General features: G+C 38.4%; 1 protein-coding gene across 1 annotated transcript in view; it reads left to right on the forward strand.

Annotated features, from left to right (window-relative positions):
* Kif15 (kinesin family member 15) overlaps nucleotides 1–12849 on the forward strand; it is a 69408-nt gene that overhangs the window by 3174 nt on the left and 53385 nt on the right. The window contains exons 2-5 of the mRNA XM_021207851.2: nucleotides 4954–4996; nucleotides 5725–5908; nucleotides 9926–10002; nucleotides 11459–11496. Coding sequence (XP_021063510.1) covers nucleotides 4954–4996; nucleotides 5725–5908; nucleotides 9926–10002; nucleotides 11459–11496 — 342 coding nt within the window. The remainder of the gene's footprint in view (nucleotides 1–4953; nucleotides 4997–5724; nucleotides 5909–9925; nucleotides 10003–11458; nucleotides 11497–12849) is intronic.

Here is a 12849-nt window from a genome sequence, read left to right on the forward strand (position 1 = left end):
AAAAAAAAAAAAAAAAAAAAACCAAATTGAAATTGATTGAACTCCTTCTGTTCATAAGGACAAGCAACAAGATGAGCTCAGATTTCAGCTGTCATAACACAAAGCTGATATATAAACTGTTTCTTTATCACCAACATTTGAGAGGACTATGAAAGGTGCTGTAGGGCTTTGAGGTGGGGTGGTTTGGTAGGCTTGTTTGTTTTCTACTTCACAGGTGTTGGTTTAAGGTATAGGTGGAAGTATAATCTCCAGAAATCAAGTTCTGTGATAACATTTTGCTTTTAATTTTTGTGTGAGCAGAACAGAATCCTTATTATTGTCCTAGTCTTTTTTTTTTTAATATATCTTTTATTTATTTATTTATTATATGTAAGTACACTGTAGCTGTCTTCAGACACTCCAGAAGAGGGCCCCAGATCTTGTTATGGATGGTTGTGAGCCACCATGTGGTTGCTGGGATTTGAACTCAGGACCTTTGGAAGAACAGTCGGGTGCTCTTACCTGCTGAGCCATCTCACCAGCCCCTATTGTCCTAGTCTTAATCTTCAGAGATTTTGTGTGCTTACTATGAACCAGGCACTTTAGGTATGCTTTATAAAGCAGAAGAATAATGCTTATTATGATAGCCAAGAAAGGACACTGAGAGAGAGATACAGTGCATGGGGCACAGAGAGAGATACAGTGCATGGGGTGGGGCAGCAGAGAGGCTGGCAGTATGTGTCTGTGGGCGCTGCATCTGCTCATCAGTGCACAGGAAATATTCAGGACAAAATACAGCTATCTGTATAGAATATGTACAGAATTGTTTTCTAGTCATTCTCTAAATAATACAACTGCTTACTTGATAACATTTGTACAATAGTAGGTATTATAAGTAGTCTGGAGATCTTTTAACATACAAGAGGATGTTTATGGAATGACAACCATTTTAAACATCCACAGATTTGTTTGGTATCTGGAGTCATGAAGTAAATCTGTTGCTAACAAAGGATTATATATTCTGTTACATAGTGTGGTTGTGGAATGCCTTATTTAGAAGATAATATTTGAGGGTTGGAAAGATGGCTTTATTTGATTAAGACACTCACCACCAGGCCTGATTACCTGAGCTCCATGCCCAGGACCCACATGGTAGAAGAAAAGAACGGACTCCTGTCACTCGTCCTCTGACCCTCTATATACCCACAAAATAAATAAATAGGTAGATAAATAGATAAAAATTAGAGAAAAAATTTAATAGATTAAATGTTTAAAAGTTATGTTTTGCCTTCATAATGTATGTTTATCTCTGTTGAAATAACTTGCTCACCTTTCTGACTGAATTTCTTTGTTTGCTCTTTGCCTTTAGAAGCATTTTTAGAGGTGTTATTCCCCTATGCCTGGTTCATCAGTTTCCAGGCTGTGTGTGGTCATACTGTCCATCTCTAACCTATTTATTTTGCCCCTCTTTTTGTCTGCTAGGTTAATATGACATTTGATGGGACTAGGGCAGTAAAGAAGGAGGGAGACTTGTAATAACCCACATAAAAAATAATTGTTTATTCTGTGGTGGTGTCAGTGGATTTTGAGCCTAGAATCAAATATTTAGTGAAAGATTGTTTATGAAGAGTGAGGAAGAATGGAGTTGTGGTGGGGACCAGCCCTGGTGGGTCTTTTTTCTTGTTTGGTTCTTCTTGAGGCAGTGGGGGGGGGGAAGAGGGGGCAGGGGTAAGACTTGGTCTTGCAAGATATTTAGGGTTGCCGTATAATATTAAAACATTTTCCTATCTTAAATCTAAGTCAGTCATTTAGCTGTGGTAGCTATCCTGCCAGCCTGAGTTCCTCTGACAAGAATCAGTTTAGCACCTCATCCTCCTAAAACAGCAGGAGATTAAGTAAAGTAGTCTTTGATCTGTCTCTGAAAGAATTTGAGGCTCTAACTTTCAGCCTGCTGCCCAGGAAGAAAAAGGGACAGTTTGAAAAGTGATTTGGGGGAGATAGCTCAGTGGTTAAGCGCACTGACTGTTCTTCCAGGGTCCTGAGTTCAGTTCCCAGTAACCACATGGTGGCTCACAACAGTCTGTAATGGGATCTGATGCCCTCTTCTGGTGTGTCCGAAGGCAGCTACAGTGTGTGTATGTGTGTGTGTTTAAAAAGAAAAGAAAAGAAAATGATTTTAGCAATTATTTCTAAGTTGTAAAAAATTTCCTATGGCTGGGCATGGTGGTGCACGCCTTTAATCCCAGTACTTGGGAGGCAGAGGCAGGCTAATTTCTGAGTTCAAGGCTAGCCTGGTCTACAGACTGAGTTCTAGGACAGCCAGGGCTACACAGAGAAATCCTGTCTCGAAAAACCAAACCAAACCAAAACCAAACAAACAAAAACTAATTCCTATGCAAACTCTCTAAGAAAGGGGGGAAAAGGGCTTGTAAGAAAAAGGGGGATACGGGTCTAAGAAAAAAAGGGGATAAGCGGAATCTAAGAAAAGCAGGTTAGGGAGAATGCAAGAAGAGAGGGGTAGGGAGAGTGTGAGCTCTCTTCTCTTTGTCCTCAGTACATATACATCTATCAAAATACATGATCACAAGTTTACACATAAATTCAAATCATAAATCAAATAAGTTTATAACAGACTGCTTATATGCATATCCATTAGGAGTAATATCTGGCTAAACATTCATCACCTGTCACAAGCTTTGCAGGTTCATGGAGAGTTAAAAAAAATCATAATTTATGTGTCCAAGGTATTAGTGAACTTTGTATAGATAAACCCAGTCAATATTTTATCTTCTGTCCTAGCACATAGGGTAAATTGTTAGTTCCCTTTTTATGACCTTTGGTTAATGGTTTTACAACCTCTTGGGGTGCTCTAAGTTGCAGAACGCCTGCTTACTATCTCAGAAGCAATTATCTCATGACACTAAAGACTGGTAGAGTTCTTATTGCAGTTTTGACATTAGAAAGGACTTAATAACAGTGTTATTAAAATAGCTTAATAATGCTAGAAATTTAGGAATTCTTACAGGATCATCATTAAGGATTAAGAAATCTATTTGTCTACATAGCATCACTCATTACAAGGCAGTACATCTTTCTTGTTCTGCAGAGATCTGCTCAAATGGATGGGCTGATACCTAGTGGTTGCTGTATGTGTTTAATAATAACAGGAAAAGCATATTAATAGCAGGAATCTTTCCTAAAATGAATTTCTCCTCGGCTTTGCCTACCAGAACAAAATCCATCATAGATTATAATCCAAAGCAGACCATCTCAGGAAGATCATCTGCTAGTTTCTAGCTTCTCCTATGTCGGCTCCTGACAGTTGTTTTTAGTACTAGAGCAACAGCTCTGACAGATCTAATGGGCTAATGCTGGCTACCAGTCTCTAGTGTGCCAACTGAATAGACATGTGATAGTAAAAACCTAGGAAAGATGATTCAATATGACCTCATAGGACCTCAGACAGGTCTGGTGACTCCCAAGTTCCAGTTTGCAGTCCTAACATTAAGTTTAGTTTACCTTTCATTAGAGGGTAACAGATACTTATAACAAAGTAAAGGTCTGGTTCCATCCATTGGCCCATCATTGTCTGGGTTCTGGCTTGTCCTATAGGGTGTTCTGACCACAGAATTCTGGAGTCTCTTTGGATGATCTTCCCTTTTTCCTGCATGCCTAGACCCTTAGAAAATTTTAAGATTTTAGAGGATGGAGGGGAGGAGGGAGACCATTGTTTCAGTAATCTGATAGAAGTGCCTATGATCATAGAATAAGACTGGATTCTGTGGTTTTTAGGTCTGAGAAAAGAAAGATAGAGTTGTCATTTGCTGAAATGAAGCAGCGTTACTGGACACTTACATCTATACCCTCTGCCTCAGTCTTTCTGCCTTTCAAAAGAAATTAGAGACTAGAAATTGGTAAGAGATACTGATATATTTACAATTTGGCCAAGATATGTATTGTAAAGGAGGGAATCTAATTTCCTTCACATTGTGCCTTTGGCAGTATTGAGATTTATAGCTATGAGATCCAGATCGCAAGATATGCAGATCGAGCTGGGAGATAGTTTCATGGATCCTTTCCTTTTTGAGTGGATGGGACCTCAGGTTTCTCCCATTGTCTGGATTCCCACTTTCACAGAATGTCTCCGTTTGTAAAAATAGTGCAGGTGTCTAGGATCTAGAACACTTCTGTCCTATAGCTCCAGCTATTCTCTCTCAGCATGGAATCATGGGATCATGCTTATAGCAGCACATTTGCAATGGGAGAGAGAACACAGTTTTGGATACATTAAGTTTGAAACACTGCCTACCTAACATCAATATGGAGATTATCAAGTACGTAGTTTTAATCTCAGGATTCTGGAGACAGACAGTTGAATTTTCTGTTAATTTGTGGACAATTAGAGCTATTGAGACCCTGTTTAATTAATGAATCAACTTGGAAATCATCAATATGTACCTAGCATTTAAACTTGTAAGACCAAATATTGTCACCAATATAATGGGCAGAGATAGAATGGGGAGGATAATTGAGGCCAAGGCCTAGATGCGAGTGTCAGGGATCTGAAAATGTTGAGGAGCAGTGTAAGCAACTAAAGATATGGTTTCCATTATGAAGCGCTCTTTTCACTTTGTTGGTCACCCAGCCTAGGACTAGAAGTTTTACAGCAGTTGAAGGGGAGTGACGTGTCTTGTGCTTTTTGTGTAGGGTCTGTATTGGAAGAGGTGAGTAGTAATCTCACTGCCTTAATAACTAGCGAACTTTACAAAATAAGTAATTTTTCTTAGGACTGGCCATTTGTTCGAGTACAGTGTTAGTCATGAGCTGGCTCTAGATGTCTGTATAAGAGATGGTAAGTTACTGAGGTCAGGCTCCAAGGACTTGTGGCCTGATTGCTGTGGTGAGGGTTTTTGCATTTATTTTTATCCTTTTATCCTTATAGATCCCTTATCTTTTTTTTTTTTTTTTTCCTAGCTGAGTTACGGAATGTGACAAATTCTCATTCTAATCAGCCAAGGTAAGAAAAAGACTTGCTAATGAGCATAGTTAGAAAAATTAGGATATATAGTCTTTCTTTTCTTTTTTTTTCTTTTCTTTTCTTTTCTTTTCTTTTCTTTTCTTTTCTTTTCTTTTCTTTTCTTTTCTTTTCTTTTCTTTTCTTTTCTTTTCTTTTCTTTTCTTTCTTTCTTTCTTTCTTCTTTCTAAGATTTATTTATTTTATACAAGTGACTACACTGTCACTGTCTTCAGAAACACCAGAAGAGGGTATCAGATCCCATTACAGATGGTTGTGAACCCCCATGTGGTTTCTGGGAATTGAACTCAGAATCTCTGGAAGAGCAGTCAGTGCTATTAACCGCTGAACCATTTTAGCATGTATTCAACCAGCTGAAAGCAGAGGACAATTGCATGCTTCCCCGCACCTTCCTAATTCCCAGTGACTTACAAAGTCAGTTGCAAAGACTTATTAGTACTAGGAAGAGGGAAATGACAGCAAGCAATGTGTCGAGCTTCTTGAAATAACTATCTTTGATTTTATTTACAGTAAAGGTTTGTAGTGATATCTCCTGGGAAGTAAATCTGTAAAGGTTGTGAGCTTTGTGAAGATTTAAAAGGGGTCAATTTCAGCAGAGTAGGTCTAGTATTTGGACTCATTGTAGAAATATTACAGGCAATTTGAGACTCTGGTTATTTTACAGCTGCTTTCCCCAGGAAACTTACCTATTACTTTTGTTTTGGTTTTAGTAATGAAGGTGATGCTATCAAAGTTTTTGTGCGAATTCGCCCTGCTGAAGAAGGTGCTAGATCAACAGATGGCGAGCAGAGCTTTTGCTTATCTATGCTCTCCCAGACGACTCTCCGGCTACACTCCAACCCAGACCCCAAGACCTTTGTATTTGATTATGTTGCAGGCATGGACACCACTCAGGTACTTGTCACTGGAAACTTGGCCTTTCATTTGAAATATATAATGTAGGGGTTCAATTTGTCACTTTTTAGTTTGGCAGATTTCAGATAAAAAAGCTAAAACATTCCATAAATTTGTTTTGAAAGAGTGTATTTTATTACTGGACAAACACCCTAATTTAAGACATGAGCAAGTCTCCAGGTTAGAAATGTTGAAATCCGTCTGGTAGGACTGATTGATGACTATTCAGTATAAATCCTCAGTCTTGCCATTGTGTGAATCCTTACAGACCCAGCTTCGTTCTCCTCCAGTATCTTCTCTTAGCGTTGTACCTGATTTTGTTACCAGTTTTCATCCGGATCCACTGAGGAATAGGACGGACGATTTTGCTTTTGTTTCTTGGCCAGGAATCACTTGATTCTGAAAGTCTTGTGAGAAGCCAATCAGGCGTAGTGCGTACGATGGCGGAGGAAAGGAGAAGAGCCCATAAATATTTTTAATCTAATTCTTTTATCAGTTGTCTTTGTTTTTCAAAGTTTGTCCCAGAATCATACAGGCTTGCTTTATGTTTTCTTCTATGCACACCAATGAAGATAAATGAAGACCTCAGAAGTATTTAAACAATCACTTTCTAGTTTAGGGACTTAAGAAGACTATGACTATGGGTCAGTGAAGACGGCTCAGTGGGAAAGGTCACTTGCTGCATAGGTCTTACTATGAGTACAAACCCCAGAACCCACATAAAAGTTGGAGGAGAAAACATACTCCCCAAAGTTGTCTTAGGACCTCTACATCTGTGCCTGCCCCCATACATACACAATTTTTAAAAAGATTACTATTATGTAAGTAACTGCTTTCTAATTAAGGCCAGTTAAATTAAGATCTAATACCACTATCTAAGAGAACTTTCTGAATTGGTGGAAATACTTAGTATTTGACCCACTTCAGTAGCCTCTGACCACTTGGTAATTTAAATTTAAACTAATTAAAACTAAATAAAGTTTAAATTTCGGTTCCTTGGGTGCATTAGCCATACAAGGTGCTTAAGCATTTGGAATATGGCTAATATGTTGAATGAACAAAGTTACAGAGTCACATGTTGTTAATGGCTACTGGATCAGACAGCATAGGTCTTTAATTTTTCCTTTGAAGTAGGGTCTCATGTATCCCAGACTAGCCTGCATTACACTGTGTAGCCAAAGATGACCTCAGACTTCAGATCTGCTTGCCTCCAACCCGAGTGCAGAGATGATAGGCGTTTACCATGATACCCGATTTATGGCATTCTGGAGATTGAATCCAGGGCTTTGTGTACTAGGAAGCACTAGCAAGCACTCTGCTAAATGAACTCCACCCCCAGCCCCTCAAGTCTTTACTATACACACGAGATTTGTTTGTTTCATAAAATTTTTTGATCTGTTTTCTTTTCAGCTAGAAAATTGCTAGTCAATAGAAATATAAAATGAGCTACACTTATCATTTAAAAATATCTTTTTTTGTTTGTTTGTTTGTTTGTTTAGTTGGTTGGTTGGTTGGTTTTTTTGAGACAGAGTTTCTCTGTGTGTAGCCCAAGTTATCCTGGAACTCACTCTGTAAAACAGGTTGTCCTTGAACTCAGAGATCCTCCTGCCTCTGCCTCCTAATTCCTGGGATTAAAGATGTGTGTTAACCACCACGCAACTGAAACTGGATTGTTAGGGTTGCTGGAAATGACAATGGCAAAATATACTCCAGGTCAAGGAGAATTTAGTAAGCTGTCCCTTCCTTCCGCTCTGTTCTATCAAGATCCCAGCCATATTCAAGGTGGGCCTTCCCCATTTAGTTGCATATACACATCCCATTCCTTTCTGAAAGGCAGGCAAGGGTGCCTGTGTCTGTAAGCCCAGCACTTAGAAGCCAAAGGCAGAAGGATTGATGACAGCCTCAGCTACAGAACCAGTTCCAGGAATACAAGATTCCAAACCTAAGGTGTCTTAATAGACGGTGGCAGAAAGAAGAAACCAGTAAAACTGATTATGGTCATAGATATTATTTAACTCAGTGTGTTCAGAACACCACTTTAATATGTGATTAATATAAACTATTACTAAGATCTTTTCCATTCTTGTTAATTCCGTCTTCCAAATCTCCTATAATTACACTCCTAAATTACACTTACACAATATGTCTATTTCAACTAGTAATCTGAATTGGGCTTTCAATAGCCACATGTAGCTTATGGACAGTGTAGGTTTAAGAATTTTTTTGTTGTTGATAAACTGTGTCTATAAGTAAAAATAAAATAAAAATACTTTCAGTACAAACCAATTACAAAATAAGTGAAGAAAATATAGAGCTGTGGAGTTTATGCTAACAGTGAATAATATTTGTATATAATATATAGAGTCTGTCTGAAATTCAGATAAATGCATTTAAATTTTTTCTTTTAGTTTTTTTTTTTTTTTTTTCTTTTTCTCCTCTCTCTGAGACTGGGTTTCTCTGTATAGCCCTGGCTATTCTGGAACTCTGTTTGTAGACCAGGCTTGCCTCCCAAGTGCTGGGATTAAAGGTGTGTACCATCACACCTGGCTAGATTTATTTATATGTATTGAGTGTTTTGCCTACATGTATGCTTATATGTGCCATGTGAATGCCTGGTGTCCTTGGAAGATAGAAGAAAGTGTCAGATGCTCTGGAACTGGAGTTATGGATGGTGGTAAATCACCATGTGCATACTGGGACTCAAACACAAGTCCTATACAAGAGCAATGAGTGCTCTTAATTACTACAGTAACTTTCCAGCCCCATGTGCATTAAAAAAATCATTTTATTTTTTATGTATATGAGTGTTTTACTTGTGTATATGACTTGTATACCTGGTACCTTCTAAGGCTAGGAGAGGGTGTCAGATCCCTTAGAACTAGAGTTACAGACACAATTATGAGTCTGCTGTATGGGTTCCAAGATTCAAACTAGGGTCCTCTGGAAGAAGAGCAGCCAGTAGTGCTCCTAACCACTGAGCTATGTCTCTAATCATTTGCCTGCATTTTTTTTTTTTTTTCCTGAGGCAGGGTCTTACTATGTAACTTTTGCTATCTAGGAATTTATGTAATCCAGGTTGGCCTTGAACTCCTGCCTGCCTCTGCCTTCCAAGTGCTGGGGTTTTATCCCCACTATGCCTTGCTTCTTTTTCTTTTCTTTTGTTTTCTTTTCTCTTCAGATAATTTTTTTTTTTTTACTAAAAAATTTAAAATGACTTTGAGATAGCATAGTCATTAAAGTATTAAGGATCCTCTTTCAATCCCTGATCCTGTGTGTAAACAAAGCCGGATTTGCTGGCCTACACTTGTGACCCCAGTGGTGGGAGGGCAGGGACAGAGATCACTGGGACTCACTGGTCAGCCTGCCTAGGCTACTTGCTGCGTATACTTCTTCTCAAAATCAAAACAAGTAAAAACAAAAAACTACCCTGGATAGCATCTGAGGAACAATAGCCAAGGTGTCATTTACACAACCCCCCTACATATGCACACATATATCTATATCTATCTATCTATCTATCTATCTATCTATCTATCTATCTATCTATCTATCTATATCTATATATAGATATATATCCCCAAAGAATTGAAATATACTTACTTGTAAACAATATCAACACTTTAGAAATAGTAAAACTGAAAAAAAAAAAGACAAAAAAAAAAAAGAACAAAATAGTAAAACTGTTATATAATAGAAATTGATAAGGTTAAAACAATAAAGTTGATGTTATTATTAGGTTTCTCAGGTGCTGTCAAGTAGTCAGGTTTGTGACCATTCCCTGGTCATTTGCTCCAAAGCAATAGAGACATGCTTAAATCTATGATTATATTGGAGATTATTTGACTTAATGATATTTGTAATCTTACCTTTTATCATCATATATGGTTTAGCCATTTTCCTAAAGTAGATGCAACCTTTAAGTAATCATAGGTCTTAAAGTTTAAGCACTTAGTTTTTATTATATGAGATATAGGTTAGAAGTATTTTATTTAACATGTTTGGTGCTTATATTTGTAGGAGTCTGTATTCTCAACAGTGGCTAAAAGCATTGTGGAATCATGCATGAGCGGTTATAATGGGACCATCTTTGCATAGTAAGTTGTTATCTATCTCTATATAAAAGTATGATAGTACTTGTATTAGTTCCTATTTGTTGCTGGTTTAATAAATCACCCAAACTTAGTGGCATAAATAACAGATTTATCAGGTTCAACATGAGTCTCACTGAACTGAAATTATGCTGTTACTGGAGCTCCATTCTTTCTGAAAGCTGTATAGGAAAATATTTCCTTCCTTTTCTAGCTTCTAGAGACCATTCATCTTCCTTGGCTCAGAGCCCCTTCCTCTGTTTTGAAGCTAATAGTTCAGTAATCCAATGGTATATTTTGTTCCTACCTTGTTCCATCTTTGATCTTTTTGTTTATCTGTTCTCCTGTTGATTGACTGACTGCCTGATTGATTGATTGATTGATTGGAAGCATCTCACTGTGCATCTCTGGCTATCCTGGAACTTGTCGTATAGACTAGGAAAAACTCACAGAACTATGCTTGCCTCTGCCTCCTGAGTGCTGGGATTAAAGATGTGCACCGGGCTGGTGAGATGGCTCAGTGGGTAAGAGCACCCGACCGCTCTTCCAAAGGTTCTGAGTTCAAATCCCAGCAACCACATAGTGGCTCATAACCATCCGTAACAAGACCTGACACCCTCTTCTGGAGTGTCTGAAGACAGCTACAGTGTACTTACATATAATAAATAAATAAATAAATAAATCTTTAAAAAAAAGATTAAAAAAAAAAAGAGAGAGAAGAATAGAGAAATGGGTATTTAAAAAAAAAAAAAAAAAAAAGATGTGCACCACTATGCTCAGCTTTGTAGGAATAGTTAATCTAAGGTGCATTCATTAATATATTAATTCAGATTTCTTTTTATGTTTGTGGGTAGAACTTGGAGATGAATGAGTGATTCATTAGTTGGGTGGTCATACCGATCTCAGAGATCTCCCTGTTCCTGCCTTATGCTGGGATTAAAGGCATTTTCCACCGTGTGAAGCCCTTAAACTTATTTTAAAACAAAGACATTTTAATGTTTTTTCAAGGCAGAGAATTACAAAATTAGTACATTAGCAAAATTTAGAAACAGAAGTCTAATTGATTGTGGTTAAATAAATTATGTTCTAAGGTTCTGTATCCATAAAATACTATTGTAGCTATTTATAAAACAATGAGGCAGCATACACCTTTAACCCCAGCACTCAGGAGGAAGAGGAGGAGGATGGTCTACAAAAAATGAATTCCAGGACAGCTAGGACCATTAAACAGAGAAACCCTGTTTCAAAAAACCAACAGAAACAAAAAGAAAACAAGGTAAAACAAAAAACCATAAAGGTAGGCACCAGATTACTGACTGATTGATATCTGAGGTGCTATTAAGGGAGAAGATTGCCCAGCAGTCTGGAGAGGATCCTCCCATTGTATTCTAGCAGACCATGTTAATTAGAAGAGTAGTCTCAATTTTATGTGTGAAAATAACACAAAATTTTCTTTTTCCAGTGGGCAGACTGGCTCTGGGAAGACATTTACTATGATGGGTAAGTAAAGACCAGTCTAATTGCTAATTGTCTAATTGTCTAATTGTCTAATTGCTAATTGCTAATTGTCTGATTGTCTAATTGCTGTCTAATGCACTTTGTATGGTGACTATTTGGAACGAGTTTTAGGGAAGGCATTATTTCTTTGTGTGATGTTACCCATGTTTCTACCAGCTTGTGAGTTCCTGGACAGTCTAGTTAATCCTTATTATATCTGTGTTCTTTAGCTCAATGCTTGGCACAGACTAGGTATAGATTGGGTGTTAGACACAATTTTTCAGTGTGTGTGTGCGCTTGTGCACACATGTGCTCACATGGATGCATATATAAACACTTCCAAGGTCCAGATTCCTGGTTTATGACTCCTACCTTATCCCCCAAAGCAGCTGATGATTCTTAACCTTGTTAGTTTTTTTTTGCTTTGGAATGTCTACAAATAAAATTATACCAAAAAATAATGTATCTAAAGTTATTTTCTTAACTCCTATGCCTGCTTCCCTCCTTTCTTTATTTCTTTTTTAGTGGGGTAGGAGGGGTGGGAGGTGGGGGTGGGTTGGGGAGAGACAGGATCTCACCATGTAGCCCTAGCTGTCCTGGAACTTGCTATATAGACAGGTCTACCCTGAAGTCACATTCACCCACCTCTGCCTCCTCTGAAGTGCTAGGGTTAATGGTGTACAGCACTTTGTCTAGCTCCCCCTTTCCTTTCTGTGTGGTTCCCTTCTCAAGAACATCACCCACCCTACCTCCCTGTTCATCAAGATCTCATAGCCGGGCATGGTGGCGCACGCCTTTAATCCCAGCGCTCAGGAGGCAGAGGCAGGCGGATTTCTGAGTTCGAGGCCAGCCTGGTCTACAAAGTGAGTTCCAGGGACAGCCAGGGCTATACAGAGAAACCCTGTCTCGAAAAACCATTTAAAAAAAAAAAAGAAAAGATCTCATGTAGCCCAGGATGATGTCAAACTTTCTTTGTAGCCAAGGGTGAAGTTGAACTTCATCTTCTGTCTCCAGCTCCCAAGTTCAAGGTTTACAGATGTTCTCTCTGCACCCAGTTTGTTTTGTTTTGTTCTTGAGACGTGGTTTCTCTGTGTATCTCTGGCTGACCTAGTACTCTGTTGACTAGGCTAGCTTTGAACCGAGAGATCCACCTGCCTCTGCTTCTGAATGCTGGGACTAAAGGCGTGCGGTTATTATACAGCCTGGTTTAGCTTTTATCCTTAAAGTACAGTTTACAAGAGTATTCCCACACTTGTAAGTGCAGTGCCACAAGGCCTTTACACTATCAGGCCTTATCACTATCAGGCCTTATCACTATCAGGCCTTTACACTATCAGGCCTTATCACTATCAGGCC

The sequence above is a fragment of the Mus pahari genome, chromosome 10, assembly GCF_900095145.1.
Source record: "Mus pahari chromosome 10, PAHARI_EIJ_v1.1, whole genome shotgun sequence".
Lineage (NCBI taxonomy): Eukaryota > Metazoa > Chordata > Mammalia > Rodentia > Muridae > Mus > Mus pahari.